Source organism: Mangifera indica, unplaced genomic scaffold (genome assembly GCF_011075055.1).
Source record: "Mangifera indica cultivar Alphonso unplaced genomic scaffold, CATAS_Mindica_2.1 Un_0032, whole genome shotgun sequence".
Classification (NCBI taxonomy): domain Eukaryota; kingdom Viridiplantae; phylum Streptophyta; class Magnoliopsida; order Sapindales; family Anacardiaceae; genus Mangifera; species Mangifera indica.
Window position 1 is genome coordinate 226,503 of NW_025401124.1, and position 22,574 is coordinate 249,076.

At 34.6% G+C, this 22,574-nt stretch overlaps 2 protein-coding genes across 3 annotated transcripts in view; both read right to left on the reverse strand.

The window, feature by feature from the left end:
- The window catches only part of LOC123206315 (protein MOR1-like), a 32,611-nt gene that overhangs the window by 9,859 nt on the left and 178 nt on the right, over positions 1-22,574 (reverse strand). Inside the window, exons 2-3 of the mRNA XM_044623483.1 lie at positions 21,419-21,453; positions 20,891-21,049 (exon numbers count right to left, since the gene is read on the reverse strand). Of these exons, the coding sequence (XP_044479418.1) occupies positions 20,891-20,947 (57 nt within the window). The 5' untranslated portion in view covers positions 20,948-21,049; positions 21,419-21,453. The remainder of the gene's footprint in view (positions 1-20,890; positions 21,050-21,418; positions 21,454-22,574) is intronic.
- Positions 1,485-11,537, reverse strand: LOC123206312 (tRNA uridine 5-carboxymethylaminomethyl modification enzyme MnmG-like). Of its 2 annotated transcripts, none has more exons than XM_044623479.1 (13): positions 11,028-11,537; positions 10,646-10,782; positions 10,456-10,547; positions 8,938-9,051; positions 7,778-8,108; positions 7,105-7,284; positions 6,681-6,761; positions 5,489-5,707; positions 5,154-5,296; positions 4,112-4,278; positions 3,326-3,543; positions 3,050-3,142; positions 1,485-1,923 (listed from the first exon to the last, which is right to left on the reverse strand). In XM_044623479.1, exons 1-13 carry the CDS (start codon positions 11,227-11,229, stop codon positions 1,729-1,731), a joined length of 2,172 nt encoding a protein of 723 aa, XP_044479414.1. In that variant the 5' UTR covers positions 11,230-11,537; the 3' UTR covers positions 1,485-1,728. The 2 variants fall into 2 exon arrangements, with proteins under 2 accessions (XP_044479414.1, XP_044479413.1); XM_044623478.1 differs by having other exon boundaries at positions 11,010-11,384.

The window sequence follows — 22,574 nt, forward strand, 5'->3', positions numbered from 1 at the left end:
CTATGCTTCATAAAAGAATGATTTTTTTTTTTTTTTAAATTAAGTTCTAAACACTATCAAAGTTGTTACTCAATTTTTAAATTCGGCTTTAAACTCAACATAAGAAAGTCGTTCATGTTATTTTATCTCATTTGTATAAAGTTAGTGAAACACTTAGATTTACTCAAACCCAATCTACTATCATCGTTTATGTTATATAATAGTGACCCGTATTTTGTAATGAATTATCCAAATTCAATAAGCGTTGAATCAAAATGTAAATTTTCATAGAGATATTTGATAGTAGTGGCTAGAATCCTAATCATTTGTTAGTTAAATTGATGGAGTAGGGTAGGTTTAGTTTATGGTAAAGGGGAATAAGTGACTTAAGTAATGCAACTGTACGTGCTTATGAAAGATAGGAATAACCTTCTGTGCATCTATCAAATCCTAGATTTTTGTCTAATTAAAGTGAAGATATATGGGGCAATTGCAAGAGAGATCTACATCTGCGTGATTGTTGACCGGTTAAAGATGTTTAAAAATGTAAATTATTTATAAGAGAACTGAATTCAAGAGAGAGGACCTGTTTCCTTTAGTTTTAGCTTATATATTAAGTTGTTTTATAATTTTTAATTATTTTGAATATCTTATAACATCTAATATATATTTCATTGTTTTACCCACAAGGATAAAAGAGAAGGGTAAAGAGAAGGGTAGGGAATTTTCTTTGCAAGAATGAAGAGGGAAAGGAAATTTTACCCACAAATAAAGAACAAGAATTTGTTGTCGTCCCTATATTGGAATGGGGTAAGGATAAGAAAAGGTCCCTCCTAATACAAGGATTAGAGTATTCAACCCTGTCCCGGCTCATTGCCACCCCTAAACAGGAGATAGATGGACTGGCAACTACCAAAACAAGCACTTTTGGGGTTGCCATTGGTATCAGATGTGATGATAATGATTCCTCAGGCACCAGAAACAAGTATTGATGATGATGAGGAAGCTAGCCAGGACATGTTTTATGCTGCAGCAGTTATTGGCTATGGAATTGGCTTCGGTGAGCTTTTCTAGGTTCTTCCTTCGTTGAAAGAAAACTGGAAAAAGAAACATTGATTAGTATCCAGATTCATAAAAAATACCTTGCGTACTTGTAACAACAATCGTATAGGAAACCAAGCAAAGTCGGAGCCATACCTGTGTAAGATTTATACATTGTATTAAATTTTACTATCTAGTCACCAACTCAAAATATAACAGGGCTTTGATTACAATATAACAGGTCTTGAGATTTCTTCATGAAATATTTGAAAAATGCAACAATGATTTAGAGATGGAAACAGATGTGGGTATGATTTGGGTTGGCTTATATATGGGGGTATTTTGAACCATTCACATTTGCTGGGCATTTTTGCTTTGTCTTAATTTACATGAGTACTTTGTTAATATGGGTAAGTTTTCTTTAATTAAGTTAATTTCCCTTTAAATATTTAATTAAATAAATATTATTTTAAAATGACATATATTATATCTTAAAATAACAAAGATATGCTTTTGAGTCGTCATTTTTGTCTAGAAATAAATAAAAAATATGTTAACGACTCATCTCCCTCGTATTAAGTTTTTGTTTAATCTACACCCACCAATTTTCCCTTATACACCATTTTGATGACAACAGTCATTCTGCTGTTCCCGAATCGGTAAAATAGAAAAGAGGATTTTTAAACAGCCTGCATCAAAGAGAACATCTCATGAGCTGATGGTCTCTGTCAAAGGGACTTCAGACGGCTGATTTGTATCAGCCATGACAGAAGCTAGCATTTGGTGCCTCCTCTGCTCATTAGCTTTCCTTCGGTTGGATTCAAGGATTATAAGGAGAGCAGTAATGTCAGCAGGGCTTACTCCTCCCACTCTACTTGCTTGACCAATGGTTTGTGGCCTCACCTGAAAGCAAGAAAATCCAAATTAAGATTGGCATTATTATTGGAGGATCCTGCAACTTTATATGCTCCAATAATGATGGAAAGCACAGGGTTATCAAATAAAATGCATTTTCCTATGAATATTTAAACAACAATACGGTAGGTTTTGCTTTTACAGTAGGACATACACACAGACTTCATCCACTGTTTTCAAATTTCATTGGAACCAAGCTCTCCAGCTCTTTGGATTTGGGTAATACAGCTTGATGTTGAAAACACAAATAAAACTGTACAATTAAAGGTTGAAGCCAGTACTGATTCTATCCACCAGCTAAACTATTAGTTTTGCTAATAAATCCATGGCATATTCCTAACTAGTATCAAACAGCTTTCATAATCTCCATAAACTTCCAGTGCAATGTCTTTGAACAAGCTATCATTACATTAAGAATATAGAATCCTAAGATAATCAATAAAAACTGCACTGTGCAGGCCTCCACAAAAGTGCACACAGAAGTCACATGAAAGCATATATGTACTTCTAAATTTACCTAAATTGATTCTTGTAAACGGAGATACACGATAGATGTGACTGCAAAGAACCCAAAATGAAAATAGAAGTGTTTGCAAATTTTTTTTTTTTTAATAAGTATATTAAAACCATGCCTTGGGAGGGGAGAAAAACTAATAACCTAAGCTCACCCGACAAAATAAAAGGGCAGCCAAAAACTAGGTATAAGATGTACAAAGAAAAAACCAAGGAAAAAAGTTAAGAAACTCAGCAAGAGAGGGTAATGAGGAACTTTCCTCCTCTTGAAAGACTATCTGAGTTCCTACAAAAATAGAGTTCAAGAGGAGAAGCCAACTCAAAACACCACACCAAACAAAGAATGAGGTCTAGAAATGAGCTATAATTTTGTAGGAATCTAGCTGCAATCCAAGTGACTTAGGCTTATAGTTAAAAAGTCTAGGCATAATCTCATGAACCTCCAATTCTAATTTGTATTATACACTGACACTACATGAGATCCTCCCAAACACAGAAACTAAAAAGCAAGAAAGATCCTCCTGATTTGCCAATGGTAGAGTGTATGTATGTTGTTATTGTTGTTGTGAAGTTCAGTATCCAAATTATATACACTACAAACCTTAGAAAGTTTCTCACGTGCTTCTAGAGACAGAGTTGTCATTGTATAGTAATCCAAGTCCGGTGGAAGAGGCCTATGTTGTTGACGGACCATCTGCAAGTAGAACAAGCATATGGGTTTGATATATACATAAAAGATAAGAACTCCAACATGATAACAAATAAAGCCATAACCAAACAAAAGGCTAAAACATGTTCATTCCAAATCATGAGTCTCCATCATGAAAAACACTATAGAATTCCTTCTACAAGGCACATGAAAAAATTTACAACTCACCTGCTGGAGTTGTTGCTGCTGTCGCAGAATGAAGCCCTCATACTTAATATCTATCTCTATGCATTCTTTATCCTCTCTAGTTAACTTTTCATTTCCAAAACCATGCTTATCAAGAACTTTATATTGAATGTGTGGTTTCTTCAAAAGGCTCTCCAATGTTGACAAGTCCTTAACAGGCTGACAAGACAATTGAGCAACATCAGCAGCCAAATCTCCACCTGAAAATAAAAACAATGAGGCAGGTTAAAAATTGTTATTCACTTACATAGAACTAACTGTATATATCCAAGCTTGTTGTCAAGAATAAATAATCAGGCACACTTCCATAACTGTGGTTCATCTACAGGTGACCATTTTTATTATTGTTCTGGAATAAAATCCGTAAGCTAGATGTCTCTCTATAACTGTCCCTAATCAGAGATTATTCAAGGATAGATTACAACGAACAATCTCAGAAGAACTAAACATTTGAAATTAATATTTTTTATCCATCTGTAGAATCTCTACGTTTACTGTCTGTTCAGTGAAAATAAACAAGAGAAAAAAAATTTCTTCTGCAGTAAAAAGAACAAAACGGGATGCTTTCTTTTTAAATGCTCATTTCCAGGTTATTGTGTAATCTATATCAGCTACTTGTAAAGGAAAGGGAAAAAAATCTGAGAGAATTTTCTATATTGAACTCATAAACAACCCTAACTTATATGTTCCTTGCAAAGATTTTTCTCTACATTATCTCACTGGTAGATACAACTTTCTGGCACAGACAATAGAATGAAAAATACAAACCTGATATCCTGACAGTTTTTAATCGCTTTTTTTCCTCTGCTATTCGAGCTTGCTTATCCTGGTAAATTTTCCAGCGTCTATCATCTATCAACCCAATTTCATGCCCCAAAGGTGTTAGACGGCTATCCGCATTATCGAATCGTAGAAGTAATCGGTGTTCAGAGCGGCTAAGAGAAAAAAAATAGACACATTAGAGTTCAGGTTAGCATGAAAAATAAATAATGCAAATAAAATTCTCGCAACAGTCTTGAGTTCAAGGCTAAGAAAATACGCTGTGCAATGGAAATAACTGCCATTAGAACAAAAACCTCTGAAACTCCATTTGTAGACCTAAAAAAAAATGCAAGGACATACTGATGGAGAACCCATAATTGAGTTTTAGTAGCTAGATAGGAAGTAATCTATATTAGGGCTTTTGTTCTATTTTTATGTGGTTTACCATATTAAGGGTATATCGGACTTCTACCTTGTTATATTAGGAAGTTATGGCCCATACATATATTGGTCTCTCTATGGTTATTTTTCCTATTTCTTATTCTTCAAGTTTATCCCAGTGGGGAAGGAACTTTTAACCATAGAAATATAAGAGATGATCAGAAATAAAATTATGAGTTATGGTTAGAACCTCAAGACATTCCAAATCCACATATGTTCATTCTAGGTTCACTCCATTGAAAATAAGTCAAAGTCTCATGTACTGTCTAAATGCTTACATAAATGCAAATTAAATACAGAGACAATACTAAAGAACACATCTCAATGTCCTGGAGTTGCAAAGGCTCATTAAATGGCATAACCCAATTTTTCCTTAAGATAGTTTTATGACTACTACATTACATATATGTCATCATAATTATTACAATTAATAGCTCTTGCAAACCTCTGGCTAATCTAGTGTGCTACAGAGAAATGTGATAGCTCATAATGGAAACAAGTTTCCCTCATGACTACAACAAGAGCACTAACCATAAAAAACAATTGAAGATCAAATCAAAAGGAATGAATAATCATTAATACAGTAATGAAACACTTAATCAATTACCTTGTCAACATGCGGTAAGGCTCTCGAAGGTCCTTTGTGACCAGGTCATCAATCAAAGTCCCAATATAACTACTTTCCCTCTCAAGAACAATTAGAGACTTTCCATCTGAATGTCTAGCACCATTTATACCAGAAATAATGCCCTATGGTAAAAAGTATATACATAATGAGACAGAAAACTACAGAGTAAACATGGGAATAACAGTAACAATTATTTCTTTTCCACCTGGAAAAGAAAATGTTCTTCACGATGTCCCTATAGGATTAACCGATCATTTTACCAACATAAAATCAAAATACCTCAGCAGAGAGAAGGATTATATAAAACAGAGTACCTGAGCAGCAGCCTCTTCGTAGCCGGTTGTACCATTTATCTGACCAGAAAAGAAAAGTCCCTCAATTTTCTTTGTCATAAGAGACCTTGAGCATTGATGAGCAGGCAGGAAATCGTATTCTACAGCATAAGCAGGCCTTAACATTGAGCAGTTTTCAAGTCCAGGCAAAGATCTCAAGAGTGGCAACTGTAATCTCTCAGGTAAACCGGTTGAGAACCCCTGTGACAAAGTAAATAAAAATTTATGGAGTGAAATGATGAAAAGAGTATGACCGTAGTGACATCTATAATAATAAACTAAAAATATAAGTCATGCTTATAAGAACAGAAATAAACACCATCAAGGAAGCCATTATTCCATAAACCAAGAAGCTCAACTCCATTTATCAACACTACTAAAATTTGAAGAGCACGTTGCACGTATAAAAAACCTGTCAATTTTTTTTTTCAATTTAACTAGAATTAGAAGCTCAATTACTATCAAATTAATGAAGCCTAATAAAGATCTAAAAGATTTGCTTCAAACCAGTGCAACAGGCTCAGATAAACTTATAGTACACAACCTAAAATTCCACTGAAAAAATTCCGTTTCCACACTTCATATTTATCCGATTTAGTTCCTATACTACTTGTAGCACAACCTATAAACCATAAGTCTAGTCTTAATTGAATGTATGTATATCAAGCAACAAAAAAAACACTTAGGTAGACAAAAATGAAATTATACGACAAACTTCAGTAACCACATGAAATTTCCAGTTGCATCAAGCAATGCTTACTCACAGAACTTATTTGGAAAAACTTAGATGTATCCTATAATTGAATTAAAAAAATACATGCACAAAAGCAAATGTGTACTTTCATTGGGACAACACAGGGAAACCTAAAATTTTAATAGAGGGAGAAATTGTGTAATACTGAATTTCAAATAAGCATGCTGATGTGTCACACAGCATTCATCTGTTCCAGAAACAGCAGAGCACAAAATTCAAACAGTGATAGGGTAGGATAAAGACATAATTTGCACCAACTCAAGTTTTGTCGTTCCATCGACAAGGATGTTGACAAGAAGCATTTCGTCTTCCTTCATTCTGTTATCCTTAATTTTATTTTTTTTCAATTGATTCCCTTCTTTACTTTCTTTCATCTGCAAATAAGTGGCAAAGAAGAGAGAAGATAACATTGAAGCACACCTGCACATAGAGCTCTGGCACAGTACGCCCCTCAGGTTCAAGAAAAATCTGATGAGACTCCTTATCTTGAAATCTAACAATCTGAAACCCCAAAAGAAAAAAAAAAAGAGGAACAGTTATTTTAAAATATCTAGTAACATCACAATAAGAAAATCTTGACCTAATTTCCCAAACTTTAAACATTGTATGCAACAAGATCAACTATACCCATAGCAGGCCTACATTGAATAAACTATAATAGTGTGCTTGTTAGTTGAGTACTTATTCAGTCCACACCAGGGGGGTGTGGTGGGGGTGTTATAGCTGTGATGTGATTGCTGGCTTCATATGTATCAGCTCAAGCTGTGATGAATTAATATGGATAAGACAAGGTGAAGCTAGAAAAACAATAGAAGTCACCAAAACATAAGACTCTGAAATATACCTTATCTTCAATGGAAGGGCAGTACCTAGGTCCCTTTGCTTCAACCCATCCACCATAAGTGGGAGTCTCATGCAAGTTGTCTTTTATAAGCTGGTGGGTTCTTTTTGTGGTACGCGTTAGATAGCAGCACATTTGCTCTCTTTCGATATGATAATCAGGATCAAAACTAAACCAGCTGACCTGTAAATTATCAACAAGTATATGTTACAAATTTCTATAACATTAAATTCATTAATATTCACTGTTCACAGGTAAAATAAAAAAAAGGGCTTCAAATTACCTAGACATAATATTGCTATATGATTATCTCGTGAACATTACAGTGGTCATAGGTAATTTTTCCTATTAAACTGATAAATCAACTTACAAACATACCTACTACATGTCTAATAACCGAGCAGGAGGTCAAATACTTGGGTTTTCCTGAAACAGAAATGCTCCTATCATCTAAGGCCAGCATGTAGAGCTATCCATAATCCATGTAAATAAATGTGATCAAACTAACCCCTTTAAAAATGTTAATAGGGCTAGTGAATGCAACATGTTACAGAATGAATGTTGAAATGATATATACTTATTTAAAATCAGATCATTTTTAAAGCCACATGACTTCAAATCTTGAATCATGCAAAATTAATCCACTGAATCTACACATGGGATTAAATAAAAGGACCTCTTCATCTCCATATTGTGGTTCAAGTCCAGAAAAATCAACAGTACGACAGTCCACACGTGCTGGGGTTCCAGTTTTCAGTCGATCAGTTTCAAATCCAAGTTGTTGCAAGTTTTCAGTCAGTCCATGTGAAGCTGACTCACCAGCCCTACCTGCAGGCATAGAAGTTCTACCAACCCATATTTTACCACTCATAAATGTGCCAGTGGTGAGAACAACTGAAGAAGCATAAAAATTCATCCCGAAGAACGTGCTAACACCTTCAACATTATCATTCCTTCCAAGTAAGAGATCTGTCACCATTGCCTCCCTAATAGAAAGGTTTGCAGTGCTGATGATGGAATAAATAGAACAAGTCAGCAAATAGGAAACAACCAACACAACCCGCTTTAGACATGTGCATGATATTAAAATACTGTGTATCATTGTTTGGTATTGAATACAAAAACAGTCTCTCCATTAACATACAACAGTTGACAATATCCAGTCCTTTAGTAAGTGTCATCAAGAGAAGTAAGACCAACTGGTACTATGAATTATCTTAAACAGTACCTATCAGAGATATATTGAATGGTGGTCAAGCTAGCCTTTTACAAATGTTAATCCATTTGACATTTTATACTGCATTGTAAAATGGAAAACTGTATATACTGTATTGATTTCAATATAAGGTAATTATAAGGTGGACTTGTCTAAATTGATAATTCATTATTTATACAGCAGTGGAGATGAGACAGTGGACATAGTAGACTTATGTATAGATCCTTTTAATTAATACCACTTTCATAGTGGCTACTAAAACTTACCTTTTTATGTTATGTATATCATCTAACGTTCAGCGAGATGAAGTTCCAGCATCTTTTCAGTCAATAACTTCACAAGAACTAAGTTCATTATGACATGCTTAAATATCAAAATGTTCCCTCCAAACGCATTCCATGATATGTGCCCATTAATCAATTCGCTGCTTTGAATACTATGTAACCTTAAAGTCAAAGTTTAGTTGTGCAGTTATACATCTAGACTCAATATGTCATAAATTTGATAAATGCATTCATGCAAAGCAACATTTTGACAACCACTTTTAGTTGATAAGAGCATTACTTTCCAGAACCTGGGCCAAAACTAAAATTTGATCAAGGAAACAGTAATGTGCTTACCTCTCAACTATATTTTTCATTTGCATAGCATATTCTCTTTTGTCAGTTTGAGCACGCAATGCCCGAACAGCAGGCCCTCTTGAGATGTTAAGAACACGCTTTTGCAGATAGCACCTGAAACATGGAGATGGTGATTAGTTGTGCAAAAAGATACAGGGCAATGTCAAAACCATGGCAAGAAAAGACAGGGTGTCCTTTAAGTAAAGTAACTCAATGACCTCAAAGAAATAAAAGCTATGGCAATCAAAACTAGAAAAGATAGTCAGATAGTAGTAGCAGGTATAACAAACATAAACTAAATCAAGAATAGAACTCAAGATATATATTTGCAAATTAGCTAACAAGCCAAAAACACAAAAACAGGTAACACACAATCAGTTCCATAAGCTAGATCATAAATGACACAATGAAACAATAGCAAGGAAATCATAGCTTTCATGCTACAGGAAACAAATGCATTAGATGCAACTTCGCAAATTCTTTAATTGCAGTCACATATAGCTTTAATTTTTTTTTTCACCTATTATATATCTCATTCAAACTTATGCACCTGGGGGATTGTGGTGCGAATTCAAATTGACAGGGCTAAACGTTGCAATTTGATAACAGTCATATGGCATAGACAAGAAATGGATAGAATTCATAGATTCAAAATGCAGCATTTGGGAATAAGTGAGACGATGTCTCTTTGCATCAATGGAAGTTTATTTTAAAAGTTAGTTAGAGTATTAGTTAGGTGTAGCGAATCTATATGTAATGCTTATGTTGAAAATGGTCAATGTTTTTGGCATTATGCAGCATGAAATAAAAAATTGTTTGTGTTTTCTCCTTGCTCAAGCCTGTACATGCTCCAATACAAGCCTCGCCAACACTTCCTCAAACATTGGCATCTTCATATTTAAATCCACAATTAATACTTGAAAGAAAAATGATCAAACTACAAAACACAACTGCAGCTTAACTGCTCATTCATTGACAACACTTGTCATTGATAGAAGCTACGTGGGAGTTTGCGAGATAAGGGTGCGTTTTTCAGACTTTGCACTTGAGGACAATGCTGCTGAGGGAGTATAGGTGCGAATTCAAATCAACAAGGCTAAACATTATCATTCGATAACACCGATATGGCATAGACAAGAAATGAATGGTGTTCATGGATTCAAGATGTAGCATTTGGGGAATAAGTGGAACAATGTTGTTTTGCATCAATGGAAATTTATATTAAAAGTTAGCTAGAGTAGTTGCCAGGGGTAGCGAATCTATGCATAATGCTTATATTGAAAACGGTCAATGTTTTTGGCATTGTGCAGAATAAGTTAGAAAGTGTTCGTTATTGCCTTCTCCCTTGAGCTCTATCTCTAAGTTTTGTTTTTTGTTTCTGTTTTGCTTAGAATTTCAACTCAGCGAGCTATAAAATTTCAGACCATATCATATTAGCCTTCCAAAACCATAAATTTCAAATAGTTCATGTAAAGAATTTTCATACTATTAAACATAAACAGAATCTTTGGATATTACCTATCAGCAACCTTCCCAATTTCACCACCAAGTGCATCCACTTCATGTACAAGCTGTGATTTTGCAGGTCCGCCCACTGCTGGATTGCAAGGCTACACATAATCCATTTCGATAGATTAAAAAAAAAAAAAAATGAAGAACAAAAAGTTTGCTAAATCTTTTGAGTACTCTTATCACCGAAGAGTATTACCTGCCAAGCAATTCGATCAATGTTTAGTGTAAGAAGGAGAGTTTTTGCACCCAAACGAGCCGACGCTAGGGCTGCTTCGCACCCAGCATGCCCTCCCCCAACCACTATCACATCAAATCTCTCAACACTATTCCACTCTGCAAAACACAAGATGATAAGCACTTGTCTAGTTTATGGTCAGAAGATAATTTTTAAAATTTGTAATAGAATCCGAAAATCTACTTATATTTGCATTTTACACTCGTTTTTTACATTTTCACTTTGAATTTACACTCTATTTTTAAAAGTAAATTCGAATTTCACATGAAACGGGCACTATACGAACAATTTAAAAAACTGCCCAACACCTGTTCAATGAAGTTACCCAGAAAAACAAAACTACCTCCAGAAGTGGAACTGGGTGCAGCGGAGACGACGGAAAAGTGGCGGGGGAAGAAGTTAAGGGTGCGGTGGAGATTGCGGCGGAGGGAGAGGAGGTGGGTTCTTGAGGAGGAGGAGTGAGAGAAGAGAGGCGCGAACAAGTGGCGGGTATGGCGAAGGCTAGAGAGATTGAGGTTGAAATTGAGACCAAGTATCGTTGGCATTTGTAAGTGTAGTGGGTTTTAATTTAGAGTAGAAACTGCCAGAGGAGATTTGGGATATATGACTGGATTTCAAATTCAAAGATGAGAAATGGGATGCTCACAGTTGACGGGCTCCAGGCCGTTAAGACCCAAGCTAGCATTTAAATTGAATTGAGCATATTATTTTTTATACAAACCCCAATAGAAGAAGAGAGAAAATCAGATATATTTTCTTCGTATTCTTTCATGCATACCAACAAATGTCCAGGCCCATGCCTCTCCCTTTCAGCAGCTCTAATCTCAACTTTCTCCTTATCTGTCCTTAACCCATTTGGCTGATTGTTATAGCACAAGTTTTAGGTCCAACAACACTGACTCATGCATAATACCTTTCTCTTCTTCAAAAAGAACCCCGGCCTCCAGGTTAAATGAAGGATATGTGCGGCAAAGAAGGGTGAAGTCCTCCTAGGTGGCATCTTCATGCATGGAATTAGACCACTGTACCCAAACTTGTGGATGTGTTTTGCCACGATATACCTAAATACGTGCGGCCAAAATAACTTCAAGGAGTAGTAATGGTTGATTGTTAAGGCTGAGTGGTGTCAATCTTCTGCAAGCAAAAGACTGATCTCCACAGTATGGTTTGAGGATTGAGATGTGAAAGACAAGGCTTGTTGGTGGAAGTCCACGCTTGTAGGAAACAAGACTCACGACTATAATAATGTGAAAGGTTTGTAGAATTGCTTTGCTAGCTTGTTGGTGGAGCGATTTGCAAATAAGGACTAGGATGATGGCCCAAAGTGGGTGTGTTCAGACAATCTATCCATGACGATGAGGATGGTGGTGTGGCATCTTGAACTTGGCAATCATGTTATGAAATCCATGGAGTTCCAATACTCTCTCTTGAATGGGTAAAGGGCAAAACAAGCTAACAAGGGTTGTAGTGGTTGTTTCGATCTCTTGGAATGTGAGACAACAGCCCACAAAATCTTGAACATCTTTCCTCATATTAGCCCAAGGGAAATTGACCCAGAGTCACCAAAGTTTCTTCAAAATGTTGCAATGCCCTACCATGAAAGACTTCTGAAATTCTTTCAACAACGGGAACTTATAAAGAGATGTCTTACTCATTCATATATGGCCATGATAGTACAATAACCTATCACGATTGGTATATTCAGATGAAAGGAGCTCTCCATTATTCAATTGTTGATGAAAAAGTAGTAAATCTAGAGTTGTCTGCCTTTCCTTCCTTAAATAATCACAAAGCAACAGTATGAATGTTGCTAGGTAAGAGAATAATAAGATCACAACTTTGATCAAACGACCATCATGAGTGGTCTTGACCTTGAAGATTTGAGAGAGAGAATCAACAACTGTATTGGCTTGATTAGACTTATATTCGATATTTATGTTATTCAAACTATAGTGGTTCATATTGATTGTGAATTTAGCATGCAAGAGGTATTGTCACCATTTAAAAACAACTTTACTGTTGGCATAGTAAGCTAATGACAATCTCATATGAGCCAAGCTTCTTACTGAAGAAGTTAGGTTGCACTCCTGTGTAAACATTGCATTGAATGCAATATTTGAGGCATTTGTTTCAATGAAAAATTCATTGGCAAAGTTATGTAGTGCCAAGATATTTGTTTCAATGAAGAAGGGTAATGATTGATGCATAATTCATGATAAAGTTACGATATTACCTTGTCAATCCCAGGAATCCTCAAAGTTGCCTAATAGTCTTAGGTGTTGACCATTATATTATAACCTCAGCTTTCTTAGAGTTTATCTTTGCACCATCTTCTTGATTAAGGTGATTGAGATATTTTCTATATTTTTCACCAAAATGGCACTTGCTAAGTTCAAACAAAAAAAAAAAATTATGATAACTTGACACTTTAGCCCAAGTTCAAAATGGCTTACACAATAAAAAATACTTGGACCATAGGTAAGGATGTTGTTGAAGAAAACAATTGTAACATTTCTGGTCTAATAGCTTGACTTATTGTTAAGATATTATCCTTTTAGACACACAATCCATTATAGTTTTGCTTTTGGGCTTTGTAACCCAAAACGTGTCTTAATAGTTTAAAGAATTCACAGACTATTTAATCAATCAAATCTTTTCATCGATAATCGATGCAGGATACACAGACAAACCCAACATCTTTCCTATGTTTTGTCAATGTAAGATTTTCTTAAAGATATCACATACACCCCTTTTATGGGACTTGACATCCTTGCTGAAGTTTGCCCCACCATCGCTTAAGAAAACACACAACACTGTTTTGATACCATTTGCAATATATCTAGTCCAATAACTTGACTTACTGTCAAGATATTGTCTACTTTTGACAAATAATTCATCATGGTTTTGCTTCTAAGCTTTGCAACTTAAAACACGTCTTGACAGTTTAAAAAGCTTACAAACTATTTAACTAGTCAAATCTTCTCATCTATAACTGATGTGAGATATACTAACAAAGTATAAACAGACCCAACATCTCTTATGTGCTTTGTCAATGTGGAATTTGTTCAAGGGTATCACAACAATGATGAATTTTTTACCATGTCCTCTACCATCTCTCTAAACACTAACTGACTCGCTTCCTTTTTGGCCTTTTCCCCTTTTCCCCATGTCTTTTATTCCCCTGTTTGTTAACCATCCCTTTATTGATCATTTTCTTAGCCTTGTCATCTTTTTGTTTCACTTTCAGTTTAGTACCCCATTCCATCTTCCTTCTCCCTTTTTTACCTTTCGTTCCTTATTCCCCTTCCTTTATTGTGTTTAGGTGTCTAATTTGGATTGGTCTCAACTTATGTCAATGGTTTGTCTTCTAGATAGTTAGCTTTTGGCTTTTGGTTCTCTATCAAAGGTTCTTTGGTTTGTTTCTCTAGTTGGTATGAGGTGTTGGGTTCCTCCATGTAGAGTTGGCATTTTCTACACAACTCATTAACTTGATATGACAATGTATGAAAAAATTGAATTAGAATTAAGTTTTTCATACAAACATTAACCCGCATTAACCCGAATTAACTCAAATGTTCAGAGAAATGTTTACAATAGTAGAATTTGTTAAAAGTAAATTAAAAAAATATTGAAGGACAGGTACTAGTAATAGTTAAAATCCTTACATATTGTATATAGTTGTATCTTTATATAGTTGTAATTACTTCGATTATTTTTATTTTTATTTAAATTTTTTTCGATAGTAAAAATGAGATTAATTACTAAGATTATTGACGCAATTTAAACATTTTGGTACGCAAATTTTTTATACCATTTATAAAGAAGCAAAATGTTATGTTGTGTGTAAACACGATAATGGCTCATGTCAGGTTGTTCCAGGTTGAATTCGATACAGCCTATTGTGCTCATAGGTTGTGATTTTATATATATTTTTAATGTTTTTAAATTATTTTTTAAATATTATATTTATTATTGATAATTGTATTGATATGATTATTTTAAATTGAAGTGTTTTTGTCTTGACTATGTTGTTTTCTTATAAGTTTGTGGCTACTTTAAAATAACAAAATTTCATTTACCAGAAAATATATAAAAATGATCATTTTCTTTGTGTGTGTATATATATACATATATATATGTATACATATGTATATATATATAATTAGTAATGTCTAAATGGGAGAATGTTAGAATAATATGGGTATACATTAATTAATTTTTTTTTATTGTTTAATAAAACTGAGTGAATATATAATCCAAAAAGAATTTATTTTATGAGTTCAATGTGATCATTTGGAAACAGGTCAACACACTTTGCATTATGGTTATTAATTTGAATTGTAAGTGTGGGTCAATGAAAGTTATTGTGCTTTTAATAGGAGAACCTGATAACTAATTAAACAATACATATAAAATAAAGGCAGGGTCCCCTTCCCTAGTGAACATTACACATAATATTTTTCTTGGCACCACTTTTGCAAAACATTCTGAACTAGGAATGAAGACTTTGCTCAAGAACCGATAATCAATTCTTGTTGCACCAATTTTCAGCAATAAAATAGTGCAAACAAGTTTGTTTACGTGTAACACTCACATGTACGTCTCAAGGGCAAAATACTCTTGTCAAAATAAGAGTTTTGGATGACACATGATTGTGTATGGAGAGTCAATGCTCATGTGTCATGCCATGTCAGCCAAATAAGATTGATTAAAATTAAGTAACACATGGTTGTGTGCCTCAAATACACGCTTGTGTGTGTGTAACGTTTTCAGTTTATATATGACATGTTGCTGTGTTTTTGGGATTATTATTTTATAATCCCTAAACGCACAATTTCTCCCAAAAAGTGAGTGAGGGCAAGTTTGATGGTTAGACTTTCGTGCAGTGACTCCAATGACATGTTTTCAGTGAGGTGGTTGCGAGGAAATAAGAGACAAGGAGGCCTACGCGTGCTGTCTTTTGTTGTAATCGAGGTAAGTGGGAATGCCTCTCTGCACCTGTTTCCATTATATTTGTTGGATCCTTGTGGTTTCTCTTGCAAAGTGTGCTTTTATAACTATGATCTATAGCTTAAGTTTGATACTAATCATAATGTATAAGACATGGTTGAGAGCTCTACAATTATATGAATATATACTCGTATTTTTTATTATTGTTACCATTATTTATGCATTTGTTTGATGGGAAATTGCATGTATTTAGCATAAGCAAGTGGTATTGTTAGTATGGTCCTAATTCATATGTCAAAGGGATGAAATTGATAGTGTTTGCATGATTAGAATCGAAGTAGGGCATTTAGTGTGATTTTTGGGTTTGTCACATGGTTGTATGGTATAGGATACATGCCCATGTATGCAATCCCCAGATTTCAAGTCAAGTTTTCCTGATGTTCTAACAACCATAGGACACCATTGACTGATTAGTGGTCAACTAAGACATGTGAACTTTTGGTGTGTAGCATTAGCATGACTATGTGTTGGGTAAAATGACTAGAATACATTTAAAAAGTAGTACAATCGATGAGAGCATAGAAAAAGAAATTAAAATAGATAGTTAAAAAGGCATACACCTGTGTGTGTAGGAAAATTAACACACGGGGAAATGCCATGAGAAGTAGCTATGTGCTTGGGAATAAATAAACACACCCTAAGTGTCCATAGACATACACCTATGTGTATATAGCAAAATAAAGAAAAGAGAAAAGGAATTAGGCTAAAAATTTTAGGTTTGTCCCAAGTAGACATGTCAATTAGGGCTAGTCAAATGGAGGTCTAGCCTAAAGCTTGAAAATGAGGCTTGACCCATAAGCCTTCCGGGGTGGGCTGTAGGCCTAGGTATTAGGCTCCTGGGCCAACCCGACCCGACCCATTATTGTTGAATATATTAAAAAAATAAAAAGAATTTTTTTTATATGCCAGTTGGCTTCTGCTTGTTGTAGAAGCCAGACCCATATTTTTTTTTTTATAATTTTTTTCCTCCTATATAAACAACTCAAATCCTTTTTATTTTCCAATTTTATTTATAAATCTTTCAATCTCAATTCTTTCATTATATTCTTAATCTCATTTTTTCTTATCAACTTTCTTTCATAAACCGTCTGAATTCACAAACAATAATTTTTTATATTTATAATTTCATTTTAATTTGAATTTTATCATTACAAAATATTACAAATAGATCCAATGTCAAGTGAATTCAATCAATTTGAATATTATTTATGTAGATAATTGGTATGGTATATATATATTTTATTTACGTTTGTAATTATATAATATTTAAATTAATTTATTTGTATTATATTATAATATTTTTCATCATGTAACCATGGTATTCCTTTATCATAAGCAAGAGATTATAAATAAAATATTTGAAATATTGTCATTGGTTTTAATAATTGAAAAATAATTTGTGTTTAAATTTATTTAAAACTCGATTAAGGCTCAAGCCTTAGGCCTTAAAAATTTCATGGGTCGGTTCAGTTCAATGCAAAGGCCCATCACTGTGCAAGCCTACGGACAAGCCCAACCAATAAGCCCGATGGGCAGAGCCAGAGCTGGTCGAGCCATAGACACCTCTAATCTTAAGCAACAGTACAAGGAGTTCGGGTACGTAGTAGTACCTCACATGTTTAAGAGTTCAATCATAATGGGGCACGAGATATATTGTTAGGTGAAAGTAAGAGTGAGCTAAGTTAAATAAAGACTTGACATGCATGTATACTAGACATCTTACGATCGTTATGAGAGGGCACTATGAATATACAGTCACTACGCAGTCTACAATAGGACATTAGACTTGTAGTAGGGCACCTGCTCACAGTAAACTCAGTTAAGATACAATTGGTGTAGTGAAACAAAAAAATAGTTCACATGGTTAAGGTATCAAATCCATATATCTAATCCAAACTAATTGACCTAGTATACAACTTTAATTACAATTTTCAGATTCATATGCTTACACTGAGTTTAGTATGGTTACGCTAGATAAAAATTTGGAGAAGTGGCTCTTTAGTGATTGAAAGGACATAGGTCAACCTGAGAGTAATGACATACAACCTAAATAGTCCCTAAAGTATAATATGAGTACAAATGCAATACATAGGACCCGTCATCATCCATAGAGGAGTTTAATGCTGACTGCAAATGACAAAGTTAGTATGGGTCGAGTTTAAGAGCATTTTGGGGTTTCAATAGAAATTATTAGTATAGTCTCATATTTACTAAGTGTTCTTGTCACTCATTCCTCTACTTTCTTGTGTGTAAGAACAAGTGATCGTGATAGGTGGGGAACGAGTGATGGTTAGGGGGTATAGAGTTGTGAGGGCATTCCTATCATTTTAGTTTTATCAATTTTAGTTCATTGAGATTTTTATGATTGTATTTGACTATACATAGTATGATTTTTAGTTTATGCTAATAAGATTAGACATTTTTTAAACACTTCCATTTATTTCTGTAACAAGGGTATTTTCATCATTTTGATTATTAATAAATGATTTTTTTTCATGTTATTATAATGACTTATGTATGAAGTTTTAAATGTTTTAAAAAATCAAGTATGCTCAAATAGTCAATTTAATGAAGCTTTTCTGCAGAGAGCAGTACTTCTAGAAGAGGTGTTACATTTTCTTCCTAATCTACAATATTTTATAGTCTACTGTGATTAAATACAAAATTAGAGCAGAATTATCTTGGCCTGTCATTCTACAATTGGGTGCGCTAATACGATCATGTCATTTCATCTTAGTTGTATAAAGTTAGTGAAACACCTAAACCTAATCAAACCCAGTTTCATATTATCTCTGATGTTATATAGTGGTTACCCGAATTTTGTAATGAGTTATATAAATTCAAAAAGTGTTGGATTGAAACAGGAATTTCATGGAGATATGTGATAGCAGCAGCTAGGATCCTAATTGCTTGTTAGTTAAATCGAACCAGAAAGGTGTGGTCTATGGTAAAGCAAAATAAGTGAAAGCTCTAATGCAACTGCCCTATATATTTGAAAGATAGAAATAACCTTCTGAGCATCTATCAAATCCTAGTCTTTTTGTGATGACAATGGTATCAAAAGTGATAACGAATCATTAAGCTCAGAAACAAAGTATTATTTATGATGAGGAAGATGGCCGGACATATTTTATGCTGCAGCAGTTATTGGTTATGGAATTGCTTCGGTTTGCTTCACCAAGGTCTTTGCTAAAGGAAAACTGGAAAAAGAAACATTGTTTAGCATCCAGATTCATTAAAAATACCTTGTGAATATGTAACAACAATCGTAAAAGACATCAAGCAAAGCCGGGAGCCATACCCTGTGTAAAATGCATACATTGAATTAAATTTTAGTATTTAGTCACCAGCTCAAAATATAACAGGGCTTTGATTACAATATACAAGCACCAAAGTATAGCACTCAAAAAATAATACATAATCAATAATCACTTACCATGTACAATGAATCAAGATTTACATTATGGTGGCGACTGCAATTCCAGTTCAATCTTTCTCACTTTCCATTTACGATAAGGCATTCTATGGCAGGAGATCGAATAAGACTTTGGAGAGATGGCTCCTCATATTGCACAAAAGTTTTTAAAGGTGTTCCATTGTTCCGCTTTTTAGTCTGTCCATCCACTCTTGAAGACCTTCTCGTCCATGTGGAGAACCGCACCCTTTACAGCATTCTCAGCACCACAGTGATCTGACTAACGATTCTGATCAGGAAGTCCATGATTTAGAGTGTCATTCATGTTTATTAACGTCCTGCTTCTGGCTTCAGGGTTCCTGGCTGCTGCAGCTAATTACATGTTCTTTATCCTTTCTCTAATTGCATCTAATGTCCCAGTGGTTACTGCAGCTTCAACAATAATTTCAACTTTTAGGTCTGTTTTAACTAAATTAACAGAGAAAAAAACAGAATAAGCAAAAGCAAATTATGCATACCTCCATATCTTGTTAAACAAAGCAAGCATCGCCTCTCTTTTTCAACAAGAGTCAGGAAGCATCCAAAACCGCCAATCTGGACATTGCTCCAGCCTAGCTCACAACTTGCAACTGCTCGTTTAGAATTCTCCATTATAAACATGCAAGCCGTCACTCAAGAAATTTAAAGAAAGTTTAAAATCGGCTACAAAACCAACATAAAACTAGTATAAGAAGGGACCATGTCCCAGCCAAGAGTAAGTACAAAATAAAGAAGTGTGTGCTGTGAGGCTGTGCAAAAAAAAAAAGCCGTTGAGTGTCATTGAGTGCAAGAATAAAGAGTGTGGGCTGTGCGTGAGCGTAGCAAGTGTTACGGGGGTTGTTTTGTATAAATTTGTAATTGTTATAATTAATAAAAATGTTGTTCTATAATTACCACTTTTGCTCAACATATTTCTCATTCTGTTGATCACCCAAAGGATTCTCCGGGGCGAGACCTCTTGATGCAATGGCATTATTGATCCTATGTCTTAAGTATATGAAGGTGGTAAATTAAAGCTTTTTTGCTCAGCTACAGCTCTATTTGAAATATTATCTGATGAGGCTATGGGAAGCAGTAAAGATGCAAGTTAATGAAAATTCAAACTCTGAGATCAGGAAAAACAGACAGCATTCAGTCCCCGCCTCCCCAAAATACAAGGAGCAGATGATGTTAGACATATACCTTCTCCATTCCCGATTCTTGCAGATATGCATGAATGCTTTGAAGAATGTGGTTGAGAATGGCACCATATATACTATCTTGAAGAACCTGTAGAAACAGGAAACAAAATTTACCATATATCTAGCCAAAACACATAAAAATCACTGCCAACAAACAAATAAAAAGTTTCAAGCAATTCATTTTCAGAAAATATAATTCATGAGAATATATTATTAACATTGCAGATTAAGTGCACATACTAGTCTTAATAAAATCTATCATCTCAATTACATGTTGTCCAGTAAGGGCAATTTGTTACAATTAGAAAAACAGTACAAAACAAACAATTTGTCTGGTCAAAACAATCTTAGAAAGCAAAGCAAGAAAGGCATCGGCAATGAAAGATACCTTAGTCTGTTTGATGAGGCATTTTACAACCAGATCAGAAAACATCTGATTTCTCGCAGCAACAAAGGATGAAGTTCGATCAGCGTTATCCTGTATGAACAACAGCAAGTCAATTAAGCAATAAATACACATAAAGGTTACTGAAAATGTATTCATATCAGATAAGTTTTCACCTGAATGTTAAGCATCAACACATTGAGAGCTTTTAAAAGTTGGCTGCTATCATCCATATGAGGAACCCTTTCATCCAACAGCCAAAGTAGGACCTCAGTAAGTAGACTGTCAAGAGTACTCTCCTGGACATCATTAGAAGGCCTCTTGTATTGAAATGTCTGCATAAAGTCCATATGTTAGTATGTTGCAGCAAAATGATTCAATGCAAGAGTTTTACAGCTAAGAAGACTGAGCAGAAGAATTTAAATAGACCGAGTACAATGCAGAAAATTCTCAACACGAAGAAGGGGCAGAGAAAAAAGCAAAGAATAAAAGAAGAATAGCAGGAAAATTCAAAGCAACTATGTAACATCATGATATGCCACACCTAAAATCTTGTAACCAGTAGACAATGTATTTAGAGCAGCTTTTCTTATTTCACCGTCACGTTCTGCTGACTAGCTTAAAACAATTTGCAAAGATTATAATTGTCCACTGATCTGCTAAACAGACAACATATAAGTTTGAAAGCAAGAAGATAATTATACCTTCAGCAAGCATGTTGTGTTAGATTTTTGCAGAACTGCAAAACAAACCACCTCAAAAGTATATCCAGAACTTCAATAATTTCCCTTTTTATAGATGGGAGAGCCTGTAATTAAAAATTGATTTGATTAAGATTACATATTAACAAACTTGAAACAGGTTGAGGAACCAAAATCATGAGAAGACCACCCTCTGCAGCATCTCAAGCCCATCAACTTGTTTCTTAAAATCTGTGCTTCGTAGATGCCTATGCAAGTCCTCTCTGAAAAATCTCATCAAACCATTCTGCAACAAAGGCACAATCTCTGTGACAACTAATTTTTCATTGGAAACAAAGAAATATATCTAAGAATGAATCCCAGAACAAACCTCAAGATCTTGGATCTGCTCGATCTGTGGTTCTTCAAACTTAAATCTACCAACAACTATTCTCTCCCCTTCATCCTGTAAATTAAAAAGTTTATATAAAACATGTTCTCAGTATATTTAACACTTCACACAATATTCAACGCTTCAAATTTCACCAATCAATACCTTATTTGAATCCTTCACATTTAGCAAAGCCTGTGATTGGACAGCTATATCATAATTGAATCTGCCCTTGCATCCTTAGTACATGAATGCATTGAAGAATGCAGTCAAGATTGACATCATATATAGTACTTTGAAGAACCTGCAGAGACAGGAAACAAAATTTAGCACACAACTAGCCAAAACATGTGAAAATCGATGCCAACAAACAAACAAATATATTAACACTGCAAAAAAAGTGCACATTCTAGCCTTAATATATTATTGATCATCTCAGTTACATGTCCCAGTGAGGGCAATTTTTGTACTAGGATGACTCATGCAACCACTTAACTTATAATGAGCACTCCAGCCCCATAACTGCTTATCAGTTTGTTAGAATTAGAAAAATACTACTAAACAAACAATTTGGCTTGTCAAAACAATCATAGAAAGCAGAGCAAGAAAGGCACTGGCAACGAAAGATACCTTATTGAGTTTGATGAGGAATTTTACAAGCAGACCAGAAAACCTCTGATTTCTGGCAGCAAAGGACTGATTAGTCACAGGTGAAGGCCACCTTGAAGGATCTAATGGACGCAAGAGATTAATAAGGACAACAAAGGATGAAGCGCGATCAACATTATC